This window comes from Chelonia mydas, chromosome 10, assembly GCF_015237465.2.
Source record: "Chelonia mydas isolate rCheMyd1 chromosome 10, rCheMyd1.pri.v2, whole genome shotgun sequence".
NCBI classification, from domain to species: domain Eukaryota; kingdom Metazoa; phylum Chordata; order Testudines; family Cheloniidae; genus Chelonia; species Chelonia mydas.
The window spans coordinates 79,289,858-79,311,792 of record NC_051250.2 but is presented as its reverse complement, the minus strand read 5'-3'; the positions used below and the strand labels follow the sequence as shown (position 1 = coordinate 79,311,792).

The window sequence follows — 21,935 nt, the reverse complement described above, 5'->3', positions numbered from 1 at the left end:
AATGTGATATTAATATTTTAAGTGATGATTAGTAAAACAGGAAACTTCATTTTTTAATTTTTATCTTGATGGTATTCCTTTAAAAACAAAAGGGCCGATTGTGACAGAAGTCCCTCAAGCAGTATGGTGGCCTCCTTTGCCTCTTGCACGAGAAACTCAGAAGCTTTGGGAATTCGGTTTACAAATGGTTCCAAGTTAAAGCATATTTGGTTTCAAATAAAAAGTTTCAAACTATTAAATTTAACTAACAGGTTCATTGGGAGACTTGCTATATTGACCTCTACAGTGTGAAATATGTACTGCTAACAATGAAAAAGGAATGGTTTAGCACTTGTTTACAATACAGCATGAGGTATTTTCAGTCCTGGTACAGAAATTAACCAGGATCGTTAGTTAATTAACACCTCACCTTAAAATTGGTCTCGCCTTGCATATTAGGTGCTGATATTTCTTGATGGATGATGAAGAGATTGTGAGCAAAGGTCATGAGGACCCCCTGGAGATCCTCTCCGATTGTTCTGTTAATGATATCCAAACAAATGAGTTTACCAATGATTCCCTTCACATGCTTAAAAACAATCGGCTTCTCATTTGTGCCTGTCTGGTGATGGAATTTAATGAGAATTTTCAATCTCACAAGGTGGCAATCTTCAGGGAGATCTGAAAGATGAGGCTCCATTTTAACTTGTCAACAGAAAGGATTTGTGTAATAAATAATTTTTATTAATCAACTTAGCAAACGAGAGCAGTAGGTTCAGCTATTCCAAGCACAAGGCTACCACTGAGTTAGGACAGTGGCCTTAGCATATTTTTTAACATTTAAATTAGTGTAAAAGAATTGTTGCTACTTCATGCATGCACAAATACAATCCATGTGTAACACTTTCTTTTTGTGATACACAGACACTTGAACTGCATCAGTATTACTTAGACTATTGCATTGTTCTTAGAAATATTAGTATTAGTCTTTGGGGCTTTAATCTCTTGACAGTACATCTAGAGTCTCATTATAGCATATTTCATTGAGGGGGAATATGCCTCATTTAGAGCATGTCAGTTGCAATGCACATTAAGCACAGTGCAGTAAAATGCAGGATGGCTGTGTTATTTAAAAAATGTTACAACCTGAACCAAACTGTTACATTTTTGGAACTTAGTTTCCAAATTAAAATGGTTGTCTGACATGTATTTAGCAGTCTTGTTTGAGGGAAAAGAAATATCAGACAGAAAGTGTTAGAGATTCCATAGGATGTAAGGTTTCAGAGTAGCAGCCGTGTTAGTCTGTATCCGCAAAAAGAAAAGGAGGCAAACTTTGGATGAGAGTCAGCTTCATTTCATAAGACCAGATCTGGAGGCAGTGATGTGTAAGATGGTGTGAGTTATACATTAGGCAGTCATTGTGAGTCCAAGTCCTGGTCTACACTAGCGTGGGGGTTGACCTAAGATATGCAACTTCAGCTACGCAAATAGCGTAGCTGAGGTCGGCATATCTTAGGTCAACTTACCGGGCCGTGAGGACGGTGGCGAGTCGACTGCTGCCGCTCCCCCGTCGACTCCGCTTCTGCCTCTCGCAAGCTGGAGTTCCGGAGTCGACAGGGAGCGCATTTGGGGACTGATTTATCGTGTCTAGACGAGACGTGATAAATCAATCCCCGATAGATCGATCACTACCCGCCGATTCGGCGGGTAGTGAAGACCTGCCCCAAAGATTCTAAGGGGGTAGAAAAAAGGTGTAAGGTTCAGTAGGGTGGAAACAACACTAATTTAGGAGTTCAATTTTCAAAAGTGCCAAAGTTCCATTTTCAGAAGCACTTAGGAGACTACAGTTGCTAAGTGCCAACTCACTTTTGAAAATTTTACCCTAGATCCTTGACACCTTCCCTTCTGTTGAGTTTCTTACTAACTCTCCTTCTAGCTCCTTGGTGTGTAAACTACACTAACACCCTTACACCCACTTACCAAACTCTTTAGAGCCATCCTCTGTTCTTTCAACAAGCCAGTCTCACTGGAAGTCATCACATCACAATAGTGGGTGACAATCACTGAATTGCCAGATGGTCTTCCAGTAAATCAGCACTTTTATTAAAATCCATGATGGTAATACTTTGTATTTTCATCTTCTTCAGCTCAAATAACTGTCCACTTGTTTACCTGGCTATTTAACTTATACTGTGTACTTACATCATTCCCAATCTGTACCGCTTGCGATCTTCATACAGTATAAAAATTGTTCCTTGTTTTTCCTGTTACATTGAAAAAAAGTTATTTTAATTGTTGCTTAAAACAGTGTACATACTGATGTTTACAATAAGAGATGCTAACACCTATTGTGCAAGGATGGTATGTACAAAATCATGTAATCAAAGAAAGGATAGTTTTAAACTATATGTACTGGATTATGACTCCGTGTAACCTAAGTAATTTGTACCAGAGAATACAATATAATAATTCTGTGTAAATCCAAATATATACATTTCAGAGTCTGTTCATATTCTGTGCCTTCTACAATGGTGGGTGGTCACGGATATTTTAAAAATGGTTTATGTATACACTTTGTTAATTCATCAAGGTAAAGAAGGCCCATAAGAGCATTACATTCTGTAAAGTTGAGAGACATTGAAAATGTTTTTAGTCTTCATTATATCTTCTAATTCATTATGGGCTAGATTCTTGTTCCAGGGGAGTCAGTGGCAAAACTCACAGGGTCTGATTTTCAGAGGCACTAAGCACCCATTATCATATCATTTGGAAATGTGAGAAATGTCTCCTGATATGAAAGGCAAGTAGGAGACTTTGAAGTCTTTGCTAAGTGACCATGTGGAAGACTTCTGCCCCAGGATCCAGACGCTCTTTCCTTTTATTATTCCCTCTCCACATACCGTCTCCTTCCCTCTTTTTCCACGTTCCACAAAAAAAAAAATTTTTTTTCCACGTTCCACAAAAAAAAAAATTCCACGTTCCACTATTACTTTCTCATTTCTCACTCCATTCACAATCCTCTACCTCTTCCTTCTCCACTGAAGTCTGTTTCTCTGCATCCTCCATCCATCTCTCAATCTCCTTCTTCTCATTCTTCACAGAACCACCCCCCACTTTTAAGCCCACTCATATAGATCCTCAGGACAGTCGCCTATGAAGGAGTCAACTAAATATACTTAATCCAAAGGAAAACAACAGGAAACCTGTTGCTAAACCAGACTAATTGATATGGGGCCTGCTAAAGAACCCTTTGTAATTTAGCTTTCATACATTAGTCTCAGTAAATCTGTTAAAAAAGAGTGATATGTTAAAGTACTATCAAGTCTGCCTTATGGCACAAACAAGATATAGGACAATTTTATGGTGAATTTTGTCCGATATAACAGAACTCCTGCACATGGAAGATTATAGTTTCCAGATAGAAGCTAGGTAGAGTGACTATTACACTTTTCTATACATTTTTCTCCTTCCATACCTGGACATCAAATCCAATGCCATGAGCCTTACATATTTGGAGGAGAACACTATAGTAAATTACTGAAAGGTTGGAGTGCCTCAGCTGACTGCTCATTACTGCATAGCGGTTGCTTACTGGAGACGGCTGGAAAAAAAACAACATATGATTCTTCATTTCATATCATTTTATATAAAGCACCTACAATTTGCTATTTAAATATAAAGGACTTTTGCTGTTAGTTATAGTGGTGTAAATCTGGAGTAACTCCATTTCTATTGGCAGTGGTATTCCCATTCATATCAATATCAGTTGAACATATAACTCAGAAGCAATGTAGGTTTCTGTGGGCCGGATTCTACTCTCAGATATATTGGTGTAAATCTGAAGTAACTCCCCTGAGATGCTCTATTGTGACTCACCTGTAGATGTTTTAATTACTTCACTGATGACTGAAGCACTATGGAACCATTCTATCAGATTTTGACTACGGTGGAGCCCCTCCAGATTTGCACTGCTATAGCTGAGAGCAGAATCTTCACACTGTGTGCAAATCTATATTGTTTTCAAGTTATATGCTCAGCTGCTATTGATATGAATGGAAATTCCAGTGCAACGGTCAATCGAGTTTCTTGAGCTATGAACAGAGGGTGACCTATAGATTCCCCAGAGCCAGATTTACAGCTGGCCTCACTCCAGGTCTGCACATGCAGCCACTGCATGTGCATGCACAAATGGCTCTCTCTTTATGTAAATCTTGTAACTTGATGCCTCACCCGCACTCTGCATTTGTTAAGAGTTTGTGTTTGAAAATGCAAAGGCCATTTTAAAAAGTGTGGCCTTGAGTATTTATACTGTAGCACATAAAATGCAGTATAGTTTTTGTTATTATAGAGTATTACAAATCTAAAAAGTTTAAGCCAATGTGACAGAGCAAAGCCAACTAGAGATTCTTCTTCCCTGTCAAGAAGTTGAGGTCTGAAGGACCATTCTGAATTTTCAGGAATCTGGACATCATAAAACACAGCAAAAGGAAGAAAATGAATGCCAAAATTCTGAGCACCATATGTGTGAAAGATGTTTTGCTATTATAAAGAAAATGCCAGTTCCCGTTCATTATTTCATTTTTATTTACTTAACCTTCAGAGCAAACAGTTAAGGGTCTTGCAATCAATATATTTTTACTTTTAGAACAACAGCATCCCAAAGTAGGATATGACCAACCTCTCTCCAGTCTGATAGCATGGTTCTTCAGTGTCTTCAGCAAAAATCATCAAAGAAGTAATAAAACAGTCAACATGTGGTTCAGACAGGACAGCTCAACACCATCCCATCTGTCAATATCATATCTGCCATATCATGGTTTCTCACATAAAAAAGCAGAAGCCAAAAGCTATCAGTGTGTAGGAGACCATTGTGATTACTGAGCATGTTATTGCATGGTAATTACCATGAAGTCACATCATTATTCCAGTTTTATTTTTGTCTTAAGTTACAATAGTATGAAAATTACAACAGCCAAGGGGGAAATTCTGCCCTGAGATGGCACATGTATCTCCTCATTAAAATAGATGTGGATGAGCTCTGTGAGTTCAGTTTGCAGTGGATGGCAATGAATCACTTGTTTGCCTGGAGTTTTAGAAACTCGTTGCTTGGAGTTTGAGGTTTTAGAAACTGAATTTCTAGAAATGCGGCAAGTCAAAACTTGTTTACCTACACATATGACCAAAAGCTCTTCATGGTTTAAGCTGCTTTAAAGACTGATAGCCATTCACACTAAGGTCATTCTACATCACTGTGGCCAGAGCAGTATAAAGGGGCTTTAGTGTAACTGAAAATCAGGTCTTCAGGGTCTGATCCTGCAAGACACTCAACTCACTGGGATAAATTCTCACCTGGTGCAAATCAACATAGCTCTACTAAAGTCAATAGAGCGGAATCGATTTACACCACTGAAGTCAATGGAAGTTGGGGGACCTATTCTGTAAAGCAATTTGAGCTTTTAAGTCACAAGCACTGTGCAAACAACATTACTCAGGCCCACCGAATGTTCGTAGTAAAACCCCACATTCAACTTGATTGTGATTCTACATGAACCTTTTGCAGAGCATTACACTGAAGTGAGCGGCGCTTGAGTACAGCCACATCCAAAAAGCAGAATTTGCTCTACTGATATATTGTTCAAGTTGGATGAGAAGTGCTTTAATTCTGCCATCACTTGTATGCTGTGCTCGCTCAGAAATCCAGACACTCTACATGACTGCGCTGGTCAAGTAGCTCTAGAGCAAAAAGAGAGTATTCTGAATTTGGGAAAATATATTAGTCTTGGCCTTCTTCTCTATTATGCCTGAAGGGAGTAGGGTTCCCATTCAGAAAATGAAAATAGGAATTGTGGTTAAAAAGGGGAAGTGGGATCAAAGAACAACGTTTGGGGAAAAAATACACACATGGCATCGTAACTGTAAGTCCTTCAGTATTGGTCAACTGTCAAGGCAGATATAGTTTTAGGGCTAACAAACTTGATAGCATCACTTTAAATACATAGAAAGTGGAAAACTTTAATGGCAATGAGAATACAACTGCTGGATAAATCAAATCAGTTAGGGATAATAGAAGCACTGTGACCAACAATAAGGGGTGTATTCTTCCACCCTTATTCAACTAGCACCTTACTCTCATAAATAATCCCACAGATTTAGTTGACATATTTCATGAGAATGAGGTGATATTCATTGAGTATAAGGTTGGTAGAATCTAAATGATTTAGCAAATATGGAACATAATATTCTAAAAAATCTTTTACAATCCACCCAAGCTCTGTGTTGAAAACGGACCTGAGTTCTGCTTACACATTATCATTCACCTCCTTACAAATGCTGCCCAATCAATATCATTTTGCCATGAAATAAAATTCAGTGAGAATACATTTCTCAGGCTTAAACCCCAAATTGATTTGTTTTTCATTGTAGGTTTCAGCCAGTACAAGGGATCTGACCCAAATCTCTCTGAAGTCATTGACAGTCTTTCCAGTGAGTGTAATGGGAAATGGACCAGACGCTTAACTTACTTTCCAAGGCTACAGTGTCAGAGCCTGGATTACCAATCCTGTGCTCAGATTACATTGTCATTCCCAAAGGGCTGTGAAGGTTTGTCTTCACGAGGATTTAAAGGGGTGTTGTTAGAACACATGTTGTAAGTAGCACATTCTATAAGTGTAGACGAGGCAGCATTTACATTAGCACCTGCTGGTGGGCTTAGCTGAAGCCTGGAGGCAGTCTTAACAACACACCTTTCAACCCTAATGAAGACAAACCTGTAGCTCTATAAGGAGGGGTGGGGGATAGAGTGACAGTTTATGTTAATCCTGACAGAATTTTACCATCCCTTCCATGCCCGCATGTAATTCTCACTGACAAGTTTTGTGCCTTACTGAGAGGAGAACCAGTCCCTTGTCCATTTCAGAGTAGGCCTGATCTAGTAGTCCTTATAAAGCCAGAGCTCCCACTTGAAATCAATAGACTTTTCCTGCCAGAGAACAGCAAAACTAGGGCCAGTAATTCAAGTGAGTTTTTTAAATCATAGACACGTTGCAGCTTTGTTCTCGTTAGAGGCCTGATACTAGAATCAGGGTGCACTCTGCTGTGCGATTCAGCCTTGCAGTTAGGGGGAGCTTTGAACGTGCTGCTATGTCAGGATCAGTCCCTACATGAAAAACAATGTGGAACAAATGTATGGTTAATATTAATTCTAAGTCACCTTTCATTAAAACAGCTGAATCATCACAAAAATACTTAATGCTAAACATAGAAAACCTTAAATATCATTTTTCATGAATAATATTTTTCTAGGCACAGTTTAAAGTGACTACGGCCCAGATCCTCAAAGGTATTTAGGTGCCTAACTCCCACTGAAATCAACAGAAGTTAGATGCCTAAACAGAAGTTAGGTGCCTAACTCTCACTGAAATCAATAGAAGTTAGGTGCTTTCTTTTCATTTCTAATGTGACGTCACATTTTTTTTAACCTTCCTGAAACGCACGGCTTCCTGAAATGCCTGGGCTTATTAGAAGGGATAGTGCTTACACTACCATGAGTAGCCCTCAGAATCAATAGACATAATTCTATGGTTGAGATTCAGCAAAGCATTTGAACACATACTTGAGTCCTGTCCTGACTGCAGATACTTTCCTGAGCTGGGGCTTGAGTCTGGTGTTGTTTGCAGGATTGGGTTCTTAGTTCTTTGAATGGGGATACTGCATCTTGAAGCATGTAATTTACAGTATTTTTCCCCAAATGATATTGTTTTGACATTGATGCATTTAAGTTGACATAGTTGAAATCCTTATATAATACATCTCTGCCTGAAAATTAATCATGTTTATAATATTCTGAGAATTAATAACACCCATTGCTCAAGTCATTAACTTAAAAAAGGAGCTTCCAAAATCTGTTCTCTGCAGTAGGGGACCACAAATAAATGAATGCTTGATAAAATAATCCAAGTAGCAGTTTAACAAGCGTAAACTTGAATGTGGCTGCAATAACACAGAACTATTGTTTAAGGGTTGGCATCAGGTTGATGAGGTGCTTATTTCAGCTACAAAGCATGCATACACATGCATAATGAACTGCAGTATGAATTATTAATGTGTTGCTTATTTAGCCTCATCTGTCTAGAAGATAATGTATCCTAACTATAATGAGTGATTGGTTTTCTACATAATTACAGTAGCAGCAGTATCTAGGAAATTTGTTCTTTTAAAGAAGGATTTCTAAAAATACAATCGTCACACAAACTCAGTGGCTGCTCCATTTTATCAATAACAGCCCTAGCAGCATTGGGAATATATAATACATAAAGGGGACAGATTCATTATTAACATCATAATTTTACACAAAGTGTTTTACTTAATCATTCATTACAGATCATGTGCTGTAAAAACATTTGTCTCTCTTTTGTTTTTTTTTTAGAAAGATCTTCAAAGATAGTACTTTTTTTCTAGTTAACTTTTAAGGAGGTAAGAGCCAAAGATATAAAGAGGAGGAAAAAATTAAGGATAGAGTGACAGTTTATGTTAATCCTGACAGAATTTTAATTCAAAAAGTTGCTACGTGATTACTTTTCATTTCGAGAAGATGTACGACTGGGACTAATTCACTCCTCTCTAACTTAAAGTGGTTGCTTGACAAGAACAATAGATCAGGATCTCATTAACCTCTAAATTACAACTCTCTGACACTTTTTGGAATGGCACAACATCTCTCCTTTGTCGACAGAAAAAGCAGTTTGTGTGGTTTCTAATAAAACACCTAAACACTGCAGTTGTTCTCCTGGAACCTCCTCTTAACTCACCCTGATTTTCCCAGAGGGTTTCACCTTGTCTGTCCTTCTGCTGGGGATAGCCACCATCATAAGGACAATCTCAAGGCTGATAAGCCAAACAGTTTATCAAATTTAATAAATTCAATAACCATAGTTTACACTTTCTAGCACTGTCCGTATGAGGATCTCAAAGCACTTTACTAATCGTGACTTATTTAGCCTCACAACATCCATGTGGGGTAGGGCTGTATTATTAGCACTATCTTGCAGATGTGGAAGCTTAATTTACAGAGCTGTTAAGTGTCATCCCGAAGTTTACACAGGATGTAGAACACAGGTATCCTGACTTCTAACCCGGGACATCAGCCTCAGGACCATGATTGTCCTTCCTCCTTTTAGCCCTTGTGACACCATGGTGCTCTCTGTATGGTGCCCTTTTTACCACCTGTTTGGTTATCTTGTCTCACAAAGTTTAAGAATTAAATGTCACAAGATTCCTTAAAACGTGGAGAACTATGTCAGAGTATTCATCATTTAACTAGTGCCATAAATAGAACCAATACTGATGGGTGCAAAATGTGGCTAATCAGAGTCACCATAAATGGCCAAGCGCTTTCTTTTCATTTCTAATGTGATGTCACATTTTTTTAACCTTCCTGAAACGCAAGAGAAGTAGCTGCTCAGTTATTAACCCTTTGGTACTGGGGGGGGACTCTAGAGCAGCTGCTGGTTATGCTAAAGGAAACCCCCAACCTTGGAATCCACAAATTAACTGGTGTTTCTGAATGCGAACGTGCTGAACAGCCTTTTATACCTGAAGTCACTTAACAATGTTAGTTGGAAATGAAACATTACTTACAGTTTCTGCCTCCTCACTCTGAACACTTTGACTTTTCGTCTTCTTCCACGTAAGTGGCACTTCAAAGTGGCTAGAGCACCCATCTAGATTGCCATTTGTCACATACAACATGAGCTGAGTGAAGGCCAGCTGGTCACTATAGCAAAGGTCAAGGTCTGTTACCCACACCTACCAAAACACAAGAAGGCCAAAAAAAAAAAAAAGTGAAACTCACCAAGTTTATTTAATGAAGCTGGGACTCCACTGGTTTATGAATGCTGGTACATCATTTACTTGACTGAGCTAAAGAAACCATTTCCAAACTCGAACAACCAAAACTCTTACATAATTTTAGAAAGATACCTACCAGAGAATATTGAAAGGCTCAAAAACAGACTAATAAGAAAATAGCAAAACTCACTGCAAAGGTTTTAGCAGGAATTAAGGGCATGCATTAAGGGCAAGAAGCTTACAAGAAGTGGAAGGTTGGACATATGACCAGGGAAGAGTATAAAAACATTGCTCGGGCATGTAGGAATGAAATCAGGAGGGCCAAATCGCACCTGGAGCTGCAGCTAGCAAGAGATGTCAAGAGTAACAAGAAGGGTTTCTTCAGGTATGTTGGCAACAAGAAGAAAGCCAAGGAAAGTGTGGGCCCCTTACTGAATGAGGGAGGCAACCTAGTGACAGAGGATGTGGAAAAAGCTAATGTGCTCAATGCTTTTTTTGCCTCTGTCTTCACTAACAAGGACAGCTCCCGGACTGCTGCGCTGGGCATCACAACATGGGGAGTTGATGGCCAGCCCTCTGTGGAGAAAGAGGTGGTTAGGGACTATTTAGAAAAGCTGGACGTGCACAAGTCTATGGGGCCGGACGAGTTGCATCCGAGAGTGCTAAAGGAATTGGCGGATGTGATTGCAGAGCCATTGGCCATTATCTTTGAAAACTCGTGGCGAACAGGGGAAGTCCCGGATGACTGGAAAAAGGCTAATGTAGTGCCAATCTTTAAAAAAGGGAAGAAGGAGGATCCTGGGAACTACAGGCCAGTCAGCCTCACCTCAGTCCCCGGAAAAATCATGGAGCAGGTCCTCAAGGAATCAATCCTGAAGCACTTACACGAGAGGAAAGTGATCAGGAACAGTCAGCATGGATTCACCAAGGGTAGGTCATGCCTGACTAATCTAATAGCCTTCTATGATGAGATTACTGATTCTGTGGATGAAGGGAAAGCAGTGGATGTATTGTTTCTTGACTTTAGCAAAGCTTTTGACACGGTCTCCCACAGTATTCTTGTCAGCAAGTTAAAGAAGTATGGGCTGGATGAATGCACTATAAGGTGGGTAGAAAGTTGGCTAGATTGTCGGGCTCAACGGGTAGTGATCAATGGCTCCATGTCTAGTAGGCAGCCGGTGTCAAGTGGAGTGCCCCAGGGGTCGGTCCTGGGGCCGGTTTTGTTCAATATCTTCATAAATGATCTGGAGGATGGTGTGGATTGCACTCTCAGCAAATTTGCAGATGATACTAAACTGGGAGGAGTGGTAGATACGCTGGAGGGCAGGGATAGGATACAGAGCGACCTAGACAAATTGCAGGATTGGGCCAAAAGAAACCTGATGCGGTTCAATAAGGATAAGTGCAGGGTCCTGCACTTAGGACGGAAGAACCCAATGCACAGCTACAGACTAGGGACCGAATGGCTAGGCAGCAGTTCTGCGGAAAAGGACCTAGGGGTGACAGTGGACGAGAAGCTGGATATGAGTCAGCAGTGTGCCCTTGTTGCCAAGAAGGCCAATGGCATTTTGGGATGTATAAGTAGAGGCATAGCGAGCAGATCGAGGGACGTGATCGTTCCCCTCTATTCGACATTGGTGAGGCCTCATCTGGAGTACTGTGTCCAGTTTTGGGCCCCACACTACAAGAAGGACGTGGATAAATTGGAGAGAGTCCAGCGAAGGGCAACAAAAATGATTAGGGGTCTGGAACACATGACTTATGAGGAGAGGCTGAGGGAACTGGGATTGTTTAGTCTGCAGAAGAGAAGAATGAGGGGGGATTTGATAGCTGCTTTCAACTACCTGAGAGGTGGTTCCAGAGAGGATGGTTCTAGACTATTCTCAGTGGTAGAAGAGGATAGGACAAGGAGTAATGGTCTCAAGTTGCAGTGGGGGAGGTTTCGGTTGGATATTAGGAAAAACTTTTTCACTAAGAGGGTGGTGAAACACTGGAATGCGTTACCTAGGGAGGTGGTAGAATCTCCTTCCTTGGAAGTTTTTAAGGTCAGGCTTGACAAAGCCTTGGCTGGGATGATTTGATTGGGGATTGGTCCTGCTTTGAGCAGGGGGTTGGACTAGATGACCTCCTGAGGTCCCTTCCAACCCTGATATTCTATGATTCTATGAGCTCATGCGATGGAGCAACTCATAAATGGAGCTGAAATGTACACTGGAATTTTCTCCCCTAAAGATTTTTTACTGTTAAAAACACTCTAGTTACAAAAAAACAACTTTTTTTGAGATAGAAATGAGGAGGGCCTTAAGGGCAGAGTCATGTTGTGAGTGAAAGGGACGGTTTCACATAGAAAGCAATGCTATTTGAATATAACATATGCTCTAGTCACTGATGATTTCAGTGATGGTGTTGAGCAATGCATATTCCTACTGAAGTATATGGCATCATACACAGCAGTTGCTTTGTCTTGTGTGTAGCAAGTAATGTGACTTGGGGCCTGCTTCTGCTTCCACTTACACTGACCTCTTTGCAGGTTTAACTTCCATGGAGTCACTCTAGATTTACATCTGTGTAACTGAGAGCAGAGAGTCAGGCCCTAAAATTTTAGAGCTGAGAGTGACACGTGCACCCATAAAGGCTTGCATCTGCACAAACTGGGTTATTGCACATTGAACTACCCACTGGCACACAAATGCTAATGGGGGTGTTGTGAGGACACAATGTGATCTCAATTCTGAAATGTTGGCTCTTTATGTCTAAGCCTATATATTATTAGAGATAAAAGTCCAAGTTACAAGGAATGTTAAATAACCTGTCTGGTTACTAGCCTCTATCTACCATCCAATATCTACCATAGGAATTGATATGACCCTAAACAACTCTGTATTCACACACAATTGTAATAATCTTTGTACAAAATATGCCTTGTGAGGTATCATTTGAAAACTATTCATTCACTGGTCAGTAATATCATGGTGAAAAGTGTGTAGCAATATTATACGTAAAGTTATAAATTTCCCCTGCATGATGTTATTACCCATTTTTAAAACCAGACAGCTTGCCTTGGTAAAGGTGTTAAATAGGTCTATCCTAAACAAAGGAACGTGGGTTTATACCACTTTAAATATAAGCAGTAAACAGGGCCATCAAGCTAGCAAGGGGAAGAGACTGTGGGAAACAGAACAATTTGCATTTTAGCAAACACCAGCGGGAGGAAGAAAGAGCATGGAGCTTCCTTAACCACCAGACTCCATGTTGCCTTCCTCACCATTTGAATAAAGTCTTTATTTTGAGGGATAATTTCAAAGGTTCACTGGACTATAAAAGAAAGGGGCAAAAAAACCCCAAGTTCTCTCTTTCACCTAAGACTACAAAAGAAATAGCAACCTGGGCTTCTGGACGAGATCCTGACCAAAATGGGGGGGTCAGTCACCTTGTTAGAAGACTGGGGGTGAGAAAAAGACAACTTGAACAAGGCTGTACCTTGCTAGATTAAGTTTTAGACTTTTAGATGAGTATTTTCACTTTTATTTGCTTGTAAGCATTTCTAACTTTCTCTCTTATACTTGAATTCACTTAAAATCCTATCTTCTTTTGTTATTTTATTTTTAATCTAAACCCACAGTGCTGTGTTTGATTAAAGTGAATGTTAACGCCAGTTAATATGCAAGCTGTTGGGTTTTGTCTCTTTAAAGGAGCAAATGGATCTTAATCCTCTGAATATTGCAGGAGAGGGCTGGACATTGCAGAGCACATGGGTGTGGGAAAGCATGGGATTGGGGGTGCATTGGGGTCACCTGCTAATATTAACCAAGTCTGCTAAAGACAAGTGTGTGTCTATGATAACTGCTGGCAGGCTGTGGTTCAAAGTGGTTGAATCAGAGCAGTACAGTTTACAGAACACAGAGTGCATGCTGGCTGCTGGCTGCGTGTGTGGCCCCAGGCTGGGAGCCACAAGTAGCAGAAGCATTTTGGGGCACTCAGGGTAATAATACAAGCAGTGTCCTCTTGCTGGTCTGAATTGCACCTTGAAGTGGGACACTGCCATCATCCATATTATTGGAGCGCCCTCACGATCTTTAATGGATTTATCATCACAACATCTCTGCAAAGTAGGGCAGTACTGTTAGCCCCTATTTTACAGATGAGGAACTGAGCCCCAGAGATACATGCCCAAGGTCATAGAGGAAGTCTGTGGCACAGTGGGGACTTGAACCGAGGTTTTCTGAGTCCTACGCTTGTGCCCGAAGCATTCTTCCTCCCTGCACACCATTAACTGTATGAACAAGTATCTTGTGGAACATCTGTGAAGTGCTGCATAGCTGATAATAACAACAATATGCTTGCACTGAAGGAAACTGAAATGTAACCATATTTTCAGGAAGACTTGGGGCGCTTGCGCCTTTAAGAGCCATCACGCATTGGGATGCCACAGAGGTGCACTGTCCCAGCCGCAGCTCTTGGAAGCCTCATGCCTGACCCTTGTATAATGCCTCCTGGAGCTCTGGGGAGTGCACAGGCAGGGAGGGAGGGCACTGTGCCACACCTGAAGGGGGTGTAGCATCTAGCCCCTTTGCTCTAGTGGCTAGTACGGAGCGTGGGACGGGGGAAGGAAAGCTCCTCCCACCCACTTTTAGGAGACTTTTGCTAGCAGTGGCAGTAGCTTCATCTTATGCTAAGTGGAGCACAAAGACCACGTTGTGGCTCGGGAAGCTCTTTGAATCCTCCGCTCCTCCAGACTGTTGTACTCACAGAAGCCTGTACGTAGTTTGCTCTTACATTATTCACATTTAGGGCTTATATGCACTAACACTTCAGTATAACTGAAGACGCTCAGGGGTGTGAAACCCCCGCCCCCAGTGACGTAAGTGACACCAACCTAAGCGCTGGTGTGGACAGCGCTATGTCGGCGGGAGAAGCTCTCTCCACTAGCAGCGCTACAGCTGCGCCGTTGTAGCGATTCCAGTCTAGACTAGCCCCCCAAATCCACGTGCCTAACCCTGCAATCAGATACGTTAACATACATAAAATGTCTGCCCTAAAGTGGACTCCTTTAAAACAAATCTAGCAGTGAGTGACTTGAATAAGTCTTTGAGTGGTAAATGGCATCATTATAAGGATATTAAGAGGTCAGGCAGCCAAGGCCTCTCGCTAAACTGGAGCTAATTTCTGAATCGTATTCACACAGTAATGCCCTTTTCATAACAGCAAATAAATCACGTCTGTAACAGTTGTTAATAACTAACTGCCAAGTATCTGTTGCTGTATTAAATATGCTATTTGTCAACTTAAATATTTCCTGCTGCATGGTATAAAATGCAAATCAGATGCTGATGACTGGCTTTGCTTAACAATAGAGGGAACTTTCACCAGTTACAATGCTTAATTTTCCCTAAGAATGTAGTCTTACGTAGTCACTTTCTATGCAGGTGAGAAGGAGCTTTCAAAATACAATAGATTTAGACTATTTCAGCACGTGATAACCCTTCAAATGAGCTACATTTTTACAGCACATGTAGTTCATGATGAATGCATACTAAATGCATTTCCATAAGTATTAGTAATAAATCAATAATAGCGAGTGTATCTTTAATTCTGTGAAAATTAGGTTTAGAATCTAAAATAAGTATTCCACAAAGAGAGAGAGAGAGAACTCGATGGCTTGAGTGAGAGGATCAAGGATTATGGAAAATGTTTAGTTCACAGGTTCAAATCTGTCCCAAAATGGCAGTGACCAGCCGTCATTAGTGCCTGCTCAGTGACCTATGTGAAATGAGTTGACCATCTCCATCCAGTTTCTGGTGCTACAGCAGTAAAGCCACAATCAATGTCAGCACTAAGTGAAAGCTTTGCTGGAAGCCTCAACATAGGGGAAGGAGGGAAAGATCTCAAAAGCTGTGAGACAATTAATCCCTCACCCTAGAGGTGGTCTCTCCAAGATAAGGTTCAGACATGAAAGCAGGGAGCGTAAGGAAAATTTGCACTGCCATTGCCCGTGTTATACCCGATCAGTGGATAATTACATGGCTTTGGACAGTCAAAGTCACGTTCTGACAATGTGTAAAGAACCTGGCCTTCCACTTAACAACAGAGAAACCCTCAAAGAAATGCAGCAATCTCGAAACAGACATTAGCAGGTGACAAATTTATTAAAACATCATAGAAATTCAAATAGACAACATAAAAAATGTAGTGTTACATATTTTATGTAACAAGTAATACAATCATACAAGCTTTGTCAGCAGCTACTTTCCTGTAAGTTTAATTGTAAAGTGTGGCTAGGTCACTTTTATTTATGTTTAGATCTACAGAATAGACCCATCATATTCAGCCTGGGCCCACGTCCTATGATTTTAATAAGACACACAGCATGTAACGCTGGCTCTAACAGACCCTCCAAAAGGTAAGCTAGGCACATTCCCATCCACCACTCTGAGACCCAGGGGCATTACAGAGTCCTCAGTGAATGAGAAGTATGCCCAGCTCAGCTCCCTGCTCAGGGAAGGGCTATAAGATTGCATGCTAGCGACAGAAGGCCTTTGGGCAGGACAGCCTCCATACCCAGAGGTCAGAGGACTGGGCTGAACGCTGGGGGTATTACAGTCCATCAACATTCCTCACATTCCATGCTCACTGCTTCATCATCCCTTGTGAAAAAGTTCTATAAAAATGAATGAATTAAATCAAGAGTGGGATTCTAAAAACCTACAGCATGCAGCAGAGAATGACATCCATCACCTCTAACCCACAGTTGCCAACTTTCACGCAGTAAATAAGCACCCTGACTTTCACAATAAGCCAAATATCAAGCTAATCCCATTTCAAAACAAGGTGAAAACAAGCCAATCCCGAAGAACTCCAACACTCTATGTGACTAGATCCCCCCAGCGTGCAGTCTGGGACTGTGGTGGGCCCGCTGTGCGCCTCTGATTTTCTCCCCCCCCTTGCCCCTGCTTGCCCCTTGTTCCTGCTTGTCAGGAGCCAATCAAAAAGAAGAAGCAACAAGCTGCAACAAGCAACAAGCTAAAGCCAAAAACTAGCCAACAAGCAACTCATAAGCCAATTAAGCCAAAAACACGCCCAATTTCTGCATTTTTTTCATGGGTTTGGCATGTCTGCTCTAAATATGGTTCTTTTTAACCATTCTACAGAATACTATAGCAGGGATATTGTTTTGTGTTACTCTACAGAATGGTGCCAAACCCCTACGGGCAGTTTGAGTCATTATTACATTCCAAGGCTAAGAAGGTTGTCATTAAGGTTGCAGATTACCCAATTTTTAAAATAGAAGGGCAGTCCTCAACAACACTGAGTTCAGGGAGGAGGAAGGTAATGATAGCTCCAAGCCACTTTTCTACCTCCTCTGATCCTGGGCCTGGGGGCTGAACCCACCACTCTTGCAAGCTGGAGATGCCAAATGGTCACTGATTTATGTCAGTTGGGATGTTCCCCTAAGATCAGTTTCACAGGGCCAGGATTGCCAGAGCACATTGCATTGTGGCCATGTCCCGGAACTCCTCCTACGTACGGGAAAGAAGGGAAATCAGGTGGCGTAAGCTAGCTATGTTGGCTTTATACTATGATAGGTAAAATCCCCAAAAGTCCCTTTAGTTCAGCTTTCAGTCCCCCGAGCACTGCGTGAAGGAGAGAGAGACTGGACTGAGAATCTTGCCGTAGTTTTCATGGGATTGATAATAGGGTGCAATATTTCATATTACTACGTCAGATGCAACCCAGGTCATTTGTAACTAACCAATGTTACCATCCAGCAGGTGGGCAGATTCTTATATGAAATGAGCTGGAAGTCTCTCTTAAGTTCCCACTGGTCAGATATGCCCTTTGCAAAATTCACAGTAATTGATAACGACAAGTAACCTTGTTGGTAGTCTCAACAGTGAGGCTACGGATTCAGTGAGGCTGAGGCTCGCGGGAAGAGCAGTGGGGCAAGTCTGCCCTATAGCTGCCTATGCTGGACTTATTCTGGGGATGCGGAGTGGACATCCATTTGTAGGCCTATCCATCTGCCACCGTTCACCAGTGATAGATAGATACACACCCTCAAATGGAAATGAGTAGTGCTTATAACCTTATACTAAGCACATGCTTTACCCCACTGCAGTTAGCAGGTGTCCCCGGAGCATAATAGCCTAGGATTAATTATAATAAAAAAGAAAAAGAAGTAGAATCCTTTACAGCTGAGCCTAAAGAATTCTAGGCTAAGAGGATTCCATAGGTGTTGACTTTTCATTTTCCCTGAAGGGCTCATCAGGCACATGCCAAGAAAACCTGTTTCCACTGCAACGAAAGGGCTTTTTTGTATGCAGAGCACTGAGCTAAATCAATGTGGCTGGAGCTGCCAGCAGCAGCAGCAGGGGAGAAGAACCTGAAATAATAAAAATATATAACCTTTGAGCAAGAGCACAGAAACTAGGAAAGCAAGGATTTACAAGCTGTTTGCCCTCTGTTTTTCATGGTGTTATCTGTGCCTGACACATACATGCCATGTCTAGGAAACAAATATTTTAGAGATGCCTGTTGCCCAGTAGAGTTTCTCTCTTCTACTACCTTTGTCCTCCTCCTCCTCCCAAGATGCTAGCTTGAATGCACACAGGCCCTGTGCTTTGAGCCCCCTTCAATTCTGCAGCATCTCTGCTGCTGGCCATTCTTTCTGCCGACTGACTTATGAAGCACTGCACAGGGTGAAGAGCATGGCAGAAGAAGTCTGGTGGCATTAATGAAAGGAAAATGATCCCTTATTATTAATAATGTATACAGCACCATCCATCCCAAACTGATATACACAGGGAGTGCTTCACCCTCTGCTAAAAATGCAGCCATGTCTGCACAAAACACAACAACTCAGACGGGAAAGTGAAGATTACGTGAGCTAAGTGGAACTGCTGGGAATGTGATCATGTGAGTTGGAATTTACCCAAACAGTGGGAATTAATGCCCACACAAGTGTTATGGCAACTTTAATGACCATAAGTGCTTAGGACACTGGCATTACAGCGCAGTCCACAAACGGCAGCTCAATGCCCCAGAGCACCATGCCCAGAGGAAGGAATGCCACTAATGAACGTTCACAGCATTTCTCACCACACCTGGGATTTGCTTATAGGTTCCACTCAAGTACTGAGCAGGCCCAAAACCTGCTTAGCTCAAGAAAGTTGCAGCACAAGGTGGCACAAAGCAGACCACAGGGCAATTGTAGTTCTTGTCGCCATCAGGTGGAAGCAGGGCAGGGGAAGAATCCCAAGCAGTGCAAGACCCACTAATGTTATGTCCAAAAAAGAAAGAAGGTAGAAGCAGACAAGGAAGATGGGAGAGGGGGGAAAAGATCCAGAGTGAAGCAAAAACAGCCCTCCAAACCACTGAGTAAAAGAAAAACGAGATACTAAAGGAAAGAACTGGGCCTGGAGAACAGATGCTGGGATGCTGCTGGTTTCCAATAGCACCTACTGCCACAGCTCAGCAGGGAAAACAAACACATTTCCAAGATGGCTCCTGCTTCTAAGTGAGGTTTCTCTTCCCTGCTAAGCTGTGGGAGTGAGAACTGTGAAACAAGTGAAGTTTGGTTTCTATCTGCTGCAGTGTTTGATTAACAGAGCTAGATGGCTTTGATCCAAAGTCCACTGGCGTCAGTGGAAGCCTTCTCACTGACTACAATGGGCTTTGGATCAGGCACTATAAAGCCAATTATTATTGCAAAGTCTATATAAAACAAGTTCTAAACGAAACAAACTGCATGAAAACACATTTCTCTCATCTACTGTAATGATTTTCCTTTAACTCGGAGTGACAGACAGTGACGATCTCTATAAACTCTCTAAGAACTGAACCGTCCTTCTTCATTGTGAGAAGCAACAGAGGTAAATGAAATGTGATCCCAGCTTATACCTGTTGATACTGCATACTTCTTCAATTAAAGCCACAACCTAGAGCCCATATGTAAGACAGAAGAAAGGCAAGCACATGACCGAATTTTTTTTTTCCCAAAGGTGGCTTGTAGCTACAGCTTTGAGTAATTTTTAAAAATGAACAATCAGTGCCAAATGCATTGGTGCACCAAGATGCCTGTTTTCACTGGGAATCCTACTCATAACAGGAGATGTCTGTGAGCTACATGGCCGGTGTGGTGGTAAATTTTTGTTTTTTTGCTGTATCATTTTAATAAATCAGACATGGGAATTATTTCAAAGGTCCCACACATGTAAATCTAAAGACTGGTGGAGAATGGAGTCTTATTTTCCTGCTGGTAACTGAACTAGTTGTTAGTGGCCTAGTACTGTAAATGGAACAGTGTTCGTGGGGATGTGCTGTTCATCTCTTAATTTCCCTTCTGTGCTGAAAAGTTATTTCCAATGTGGTCTATGGGATTACATATTTTCCTTAAATTGAAATGGAAGAGGGGTGTCAAAATCCCTCAGAATACTTTGAAAAAAATCTTAGTTTTTTTCATTATATTTGTATGGTTTATAAAAGCAATAGTGACTGCTCAGGTCAGGCATTTACTAGCAATTAAAAACAAAGTGAGTTGTCTGCTCCAGTCAGTCAGCTGCTGTTACAAAAAAGGTGTGCCTTAGAGGTCATGTATAATTAAAAGCAAAAGAGTGATACAACCAGGAAAGTAATGAACATTTAATGTTTTTAAGCCTGTTCTCATTTTCCTAATTTGCCCTGGTACCTCTATGCAATGTAGGGCATTGGCTACATGATGTCATAAACTGATCTGAGGCCCCTGCAGTACCAAGAACCCACCACATGACAAGTTAAAAAGTAATGCAGTCAACTTTAACTTGAAATTTCAGGGCTTTCACAGGTTTCTGTCACCATCTAAATATTGCCAAAAACAGAGGACCTTTTCTAGAGCCCTGCAAATCCGCAGATATCCGGGGATAATTTTTTCAGATCAGATACGGATATAAATTTTGTATCCGCGCAGGGCTCTACCTATTTCCCTCCAATAAATGTGTGTAATTCCTATTAACAGCAACAGAGTACGTGTTCAGAAGTTTAACTGAAACAGAGCTCAGTTGTGAAGCCTGGAAATGGACCCAAGACTTAAAACTGACATTTGTATTTCAAACATCCCAGCCTTCCGAGGTGTTCACATCTGGGGTTTTGCACTGTCCCATTATAAAGATGGAGGCTATTTGCTAAATTAGGATTCAGAATTAGAACAGCCTCAAAACTGATCATATTTGGGCTTTTGGATTGGGCCTACACAAGGGAGAATTCAGATTTTTCAGACTTCTCAATCTTTAGACAATGTCCAGTGAAAAAATCAGAGGTTCAACCTATAAGACGTACTGACTGCTTGGCGGAGAAAATGTTATGGATGGAAGGTTTAAACTTGGGATCTGGCATCACTTACAAAAATTTGTGGTATGCAAGCTCTGCTGAGCGCTGCAAGGAGATGCTTTCCTTTAAAACACATGGTTCCACAGGCTGCACCTCGTGAAAAAGCCAGGTCAAGTGAATAAAGTCACAATTATAGTGTAATTCTTTACAGCTGCCATAAAAATGATTCAACTTTAAAACAAACTTCAGAAGGGAAGGAAAACATAAATTCTTAAACAGTTACTAAATTATAGCTTTTCTTTCCCCAGTTTAATTGTTTTATCTGCATCTAGTATTGACGTCTACATTATTGTAAAGAGCACACCTGCTATTTTTAAAGAAGTGCTTGGATGACACTGTAAAACCGTCAATTAGTAAAATATTAATGCAACTTGGGCTTTGAGAAGAGAGCTCTTTTTATTACTTTTAAAATTCACCATGGAATTGAATATTTTAGCAAGGATTGCATACAGTATCTTAACGGGTTGCCATCTAGTGGTAGTTATCATGATAGCTCAGTGTCATCTCAAACTTTTTGAGCTCTGGCTGGCTGGATGTCTGATGTGGACACCATTAAAGGGAAAGCTGTGGAACCTGTTTGAAAATTACACAAAGAAAGCACTATGCTGTACTAAGAAGAATCTGGGAATTTTTTTTATTGGTCACAATTACTTTATTATTATGATTAGTCCACATTTACATTGCAGTAGTACTGAAAGCCCACAACCAAGTTAGGCCCCATTGTGCAAGACATGCTGCAAACACCAAAT

The 21,935-nt window shown here is 41.1% G+C and overlaps 1 protein-coding gene across 2 annotated transcripts in view; it reads right to left on the bottom strand.

Annotated features, from left to right (window-relative positions):
• Window positions 1-21,935, bottom strand: part of IQCH (IQ motif containing H) — a 111,175-nt gene that overhangs the window by 4,241 nt on the left and 84,999 nt on the right. The window contains exons 17-20 of one of the 2 annotated variants that reach the window (XM_037911740.2): window positions 9,616-9,783; window positions 3,455-3,580; window positions 2,182-2,243; window positions 410-518 (exon numbers count right to left, since the gene is read on the bottom strand). In XM_037911740.2, the coding sequence (XP_037767668.1) occupies window positions 410-518; window positions 2,182-2,243; window positions 3,455-3,580; window positions 9,616-9,783 (465 nt within the window). The remainder of the gene's footprint in view (window positions 1-409; window positions 519-2,181; window positions 2,244-3,454; window positions 3,581-9,615; window positions 9,784-21,935) is intronic. The other variant, XM_043523290.1, reaches the window with a different exon arrangement.